Raw genomic sequence first — 5,730 nt, 5'->3', positions numbered from 1 at the left:
TTGACACGGATAGGGTCCGTGTCATCACCCCCATCGCCCACACACCCCCGCCCCCCTCACCCCCACCCTCCCCACAAACCACCCCGCTGCGACCCCGCCGCCTACTCGCCTGGCCGCTCTCGACGGTTGGAGCAGAAGAGCGCGAAGTGAGATTGGGAGGCCGCCAGCAAGCACCTAGCGACTACCGGCGACTAGGTGAAGTGAGAAACCCTAACTTGTAATCTTCGACTTCTTTGTTCCTTGTTGTGTTGCCGTTTCGGGAGTTGGATATGGTTTTCAAAGTCAGAGATTAGATAGTTAGGATTTTTAAATCAGAGGTTAGGTGGAAGGCGATGCAGAGATTGAAGGAAGTTTTCTACATCGGTGGCTAGCTGGGTATTTTTTTCTAAGGTTTCGGTATTCTAGGGTTTGCATAACAATGAACAAGTGCAGATGCGTAACACAATAGCAGCAAATTTCAGCAAACAGTCCTTTAAAAACTTAAAAAAATATTGGCCTTGTGCAGTGGCGAATCCAGAAGAAACCAGAGGGTGGGCTCAAAACTTATAAGCTGGGCTAGTGGATTAAATTCCTTTTTAGGCCGAAATTAGGTTGGGTTTAGTAAGGCAGCCATTAACTTGTAGTCCTAGATTGCAAGTCAACTAAACATTTCTCAGAATAATATTTACTGCAGTGTTTTTTTGCAGAATATGAAATTTTGATCCAAATATTTGTATCTTTGTAGGGAAATAACAATAAACTCTTAATTCTGTTGCCCAAATTAGTTCATATTTTAAAGATTATAAATGTGAGGGCGTACAATATATCAGAGTTTTTAGGAATTATTTTAGTCTTTATTTTGTGTGGTTATGTAGTACCAGGAAAAAGTGAAGTAAGTTCATTTTCTCCAACATGACAGACAAGTGGCTAATTGAGTTGGTTACCCTGAAGATCCTTCGTCCGTCCAGAACAGATTTTCTTTTCTTTTTCAAGGAACATATTGTTGGATGCGGATGTATGTAGATGGGCTGTATGTTGAAGGTGTGCGTGTGTACATTCGGGTGGGCCGAGTAACAGCAGTAGTAGGATTTATGTTTTCATAGGACTTTTCTCATAGATTACTGCTCAGTCTCAGACACTACCTCAGTTGTGCTGCAGAGGAGGAGGGGCCAATGCCGCGCGTTGACGCTCGGGGTGAGCCCATGCTGCCGGTCGAGGATGAAGAGAAGGACATGTCTGAACAAGCTGTGGTGCGGCGGGCACGCGCTGCATTGCGGGGTTATGAGGAGTGGAGGGCGAGCCACCCGCTCAGTTCAAGTGTATGATTGTTGATTACTGATGCAGTACCTTCGTTGATTATACTGTATGATTGTTGCCTAGTGTGTTCACATGCATAAGCCCTTTTCTTAAATTCTCATCCTTTGCTTTTCTTCATTTTGTTTTGTTTACACAGGTGGTGTGCATAACCTGTCGACAGGACTGCAACAGGCCCAATGCTGATGGGTTGACATTTACCATCAGGCTAGATGGGGACACTTCAGCTCTGGTATAAATAATCATGTCAATTTTTACTTGTATTGTGTTTGTTCCCCTCTACTTTGAAGATTAACAATATGTAGGAAATAAATAGCAATTAAATTCTACATCTACAGATCGTGCCATGCTACGCAAGGCACCAGTTCAGCACCATCCCAGACAGTTCATTGCTTTTTCAAGTGAGAGGGAGCCGCATGTATGATTTTGGCGTGTACAAAGGGAATTCAAGGGCGATCATCTGTGGTGAAAACTGGTGTAGGTTTGTTGAAGACTTCGACCTGCGAGAAGGCGACCTTGTCTCCTTCGATTTGACTGAAGACATTCCTATGGTGTACTGCTGCAACCTGCCAAGGACATGCGATCAAAACGAAGAGCGTAAAGATCCTCTAGAATTAGCTGTCATAACAAAGGGAATTAATCTTACGAAGCAAGAGGAGCGTAACCTACATGACCTTTTGGCGATGAAGAAAGGTTATATAGGTGCATTTTTTGTCCACCGCTTCACCAAGTCGAACATAGCAGGAAAGAAGATGGTATGTTTTTGGTGTACTAGTATTTTCTATTTTGTATGCAATTTTCTTTGTTTTTTCATGGAGAGAAAGTTTAATGATATGCTATTGTAGCTGAAACCAGTGAATACACTGATGTGTGTTTTTGCATATCCTTTTGTTTCCCATAACTGAAGATCCTTATGTAATATATGTAGATGTAGCTGAAGATCCTTTTGTTTACTGCTCCTTCACATATTTGATAATTTTTCTTCCTATGATGGTGCATATAGAGATTACCGGTGAAAGTTGTCGACGCCCTGAAGACCCCAGGAGATGGGGAGATACCAGGAGATGGGCTTGCTGGCATTCGGCTGTGCAAGGACAGTTTCATGCCGGTCAAGTACCACAAGTGTGATGATGGCCGCATCATCTTCGGCAAGGGATGGAGTGATTTTGTTGACAGTGAAGAGCTTAAGGTTCATAAAGCCGTTCTTTTCGGTTTCAAGACCACCACCCGTGAAGATCTTCAGATCGAGGTGGTTATGAACATGCTGACCGAGGAGCCACAAATGTAGCACGACAACGCAAGAGTGTCCTTTACACTAGGTATAGCGCGAAAACTATTTTGATAGCAGTTATGCATCTATGGGGTTACGTCTTCATTATGTCTTGGGTGATGATGACTATGAGAGGAGGACATGTTGCAGTTAGAGTAAATGCTAGGATTCGGCCCTATTCAGGACTCAAAATAGGTCTTTCACAGGTGGTTGCTTTATTGGCTGTTGTTTCCCTGGCTATAATCATGAACGATGGTAATGCAAATGGAATCGTTAAGGGGGTTTTATTAATATTTTAAATCATGGAGTTAAGATGGTAGAACTACCTATGAGTGTTTGCGTAGGAGATGTGGGAAGGGCATCAGTTGTGTTCTTGACTCTTTGGCAATGCAGGAATAATGTGAGATTACAAAATAAATGGTATAGTGATCTTATGATTCTTGTTTAGCTAATTTGCTTGTGGATCATGGGATGGTCTATATTGCATATGAAGGTGGTAAACAAAGAGGTGCTAATGTTGGGAGCAAAGAGGTGCTTATGGTCTATATGTGCAGGCTAGAGCATGTAGCAGGTGAATTGTACAGTTCATCGCAAGTGTGGAGTCACAGGGTACTGCGGTGTCGCCTGCGCATCTCTGCCGTAGTTTTATTTTTTGGACCTTCATGTTAAGTCTGGCTGGGCTTGCTACCATGTATGATTTGTGCTGCTAGTTGATTACTTTAGTTTCTAGCTGTAGTTTGTATCAGGGGCTTGAAAGACCATGTGGTTTCTGTTAATGGAAAATCAGAGGGGGCGACCCTTCTTTTGATTACAAAAATGAACTTTCTCTATGCAATTAAAAAATAAAATTTCTCTATTCAAACCCAGTTGAGAACAGTATTCATTATAAATCTGAAATAATCTTTTGGTAAAAATGGCTATCGCATTCTGTATCATAGCTAGCGAAACCGAAACAAAATAAATGTCTTACGTATAATATCTCGTGAACGTGGATCAAATTAGGCAAGACAGCTAGAATAAAGGATGATTCAACTTGCAGGAAATTTGAACTTACGACTTATTAGCAGTATAATAAAGTTTACAGACTATCAGCTAGATAAATAGAAGAAACGTTTAGGTTGATTCATTCTTCCTTCCGGACTTCTTTGACCGCCTAGATGGTTTGGCGAGATGCTGGCGCTGACTCTCGAACCCCTTCTGGAAGTTCACCAACCGCCTGTATACGTCGTAGGTGGCATACGCGTCCATGGAAGCATAATAGATGTTCTTCAAGGGCAAGGGCGCTTCTGCCCATATATGGTGGTCATCTTCTGTGAGAGCGTCCTTCATCTTGTTGTAGCTGTGGTGGATGATGGAACCAGCGTAGTCAGCCAAGCCATACTTTGGATTAATCGTCACTGGATCAGGCACTCTCCACATATTCTGGATATCCACAAAGTTTTGTACCACCAGACCAACATGCTTGAGTTTTTTCTCGTCATTGTTGATGTCCACCCCAACAAAGGTGTACTCCTCGTCGAGTTGGAAGGCGGCAAGCAGGCCGCAGTGCTCATCAGGAACGCTTATGTGGTACAGGAGGACGTAGATGCCAACGCATAACTGGACCACGGCCGCCATCCGTGTCGGACCACGAGGCCAGGTGTACTCCACATCCAGTGCAACTATCTTCTGGTTATCGTTCCGCGGCCAGTATTTGAATCTGCCAATGCAGTACTCAACACAGCTAGCCTTGTTCGTGTACTTCACACAAATTTTGGTATTTCCATCTGCCCTAGCAGCATAATCATTCTCGAACGCCATGCCGAAGGACTGTAATTGATGAAACCAGTATAAGACATGAAGCATGACAATAACATGATAACAATAAGCCGAGATGAATATGACGGCAGATAGTATAGGAATTCTGGCGCTATTGAAAGTTTATGTAAACAAGTGCATGAACAATTTAAACTAAACAAGTACTCCCTCTGTAAAGAAATCACTAAAGCAGTGAACCAAAAGTTGTTATATTTCCTTGCAAAGGGAGTATATGCGAATTAACAATCAAAATTTACGCTCTTGAAATATTTATCTAAACAACTGCATCAACAATCAAGAATAAACATGTATCTATGAATTGTTCATCGCCCATGCAGATGAAACTGTGTGTACAAACTAAAGAAGCAGGAGAAAAACAAGAAATTGACAAGACAACAGACTAGATGTTGCGTGCAGATGAGTCTGTGTGCAAAATTCACATAAGGCAACGGACTACATGTTGCAGGCAGATGAATCTGTGTGCACAAAATAAAGAAGCAGGAGAACAAGAAATTGACAAGAAGAAGGCCATCGTATGTCCTGCTACTGGAGAACTACTAACAAAATTGACAGGAAGGAGAACTCACTGTTCCAGAAGCCAGATTGTTGGGAGAGTGGGCGACGCAGAGGAAGAGGGAATCGAGAGGGCGCAGAAGCAGAGGAACTGTTTTTGGAGAGTCGTGGCAATGAGGACGAAGCGCCCTCGCGCATGCCCGTCCTAAATAATTGGTACGGGGCTCGTCACAGCCGTTGGAGTCCTCGCTTCCTTTCTCATGTTCACATTTCAAATGGGCTCATCCCATTATAATAGGCCCGTATAAGAAAGCACAAGAAGCCCAAACGCTTCACGGTTGAGATTACTGATCTAAACTTGCTAAAAAAATCTCAAAATAAAAAAAATCTAAAAAAACATTACGTGATCTAAAACTACGTCTTCGTGAGATCCCAAATTCCCAATATTTCCTTGTGGTGGGTTGTTAGAGAATCCCCTATAAATAAACATTACGTGATCTAAAACTACCTCTTCCTGAGATCCCAAATTCCCAATATTTCCTTGTGATCGATTGTTAGAGAATCCCCTATAAATACGAAGCTTTTCACGGCATAGATCGTATACTTCCACCCCACGCCTCCCATACCTAGCCTTCCATGACTACACCGAATTACCACCCCACGCCGCCCAAAGTAGCTCCTAGGTCGGTGAAGCCGACGGAGCCGTCATCTTCAAAGCCTGCGTCGGCGAATCCTGAGATGAAATAGAAGGGCACGTCAGAGAAGCCGACGAAAGAGAAGGGCACGTCGGAGAAGCCGGCGAATCAAAAGATTAAAGCGAACGGCAATGGAGCCGGTCGCCATCGAGAGAATCCTCC

The 5,730-nt window shown here is 43.2% G+C and overlaps 1 protein-coding gene across 1 annotated transcript; it reads right to left on the bottom strand.

Annotated features, from left to right (window-relative positions):
• Positions 1 to 3,676: 3,676 nt before the first annotated feature.
• On the bottom strand, positions 3,677 to 4,363 carry LOC109764296 (uncharacterized). Its single transcript, XM_020323139.1, has one exon. It carries the CDS (start codon positions 4,361 to 4,363, stop codon positions 3,677 to 3,679), a length of 687 nt encoding a protein of 228 aa, XP_020178728.1.
• Positions 4,364 to 5,730: the final 1,367 nt, after the last annotated feature.

The sequence above is a fragment of the Aegilops tauschii genome, chromosome 5 (assembly GCF_002575655.3).
Source record: "Aegilops tauschii subsp. strangulata cultivar AL8/78 chromosome 5, Aet v6.0, whole genome shotgun sequence".
In the NCBI taxonomy this organism is placed as follows: Eukaryota; Viridiplantae; Streptophyta; class Magnoliopsida; order Poales; family Poaceae; genus Aegilops; species Aegilops tauschii.
This window is presented reverse-complemented; position numbering and strand designations above follow the sequence as displayed.

What these genes read in the sequence shown, in the direction of transcription:
- LOC109764296 (XM_020323139.1), bottom strand. Translation starts at nt 4,363, where the DNA reads ATGGCGTTCGAGAATGATTATGCTGCTAGGGCAGATGGAAATACCAAA.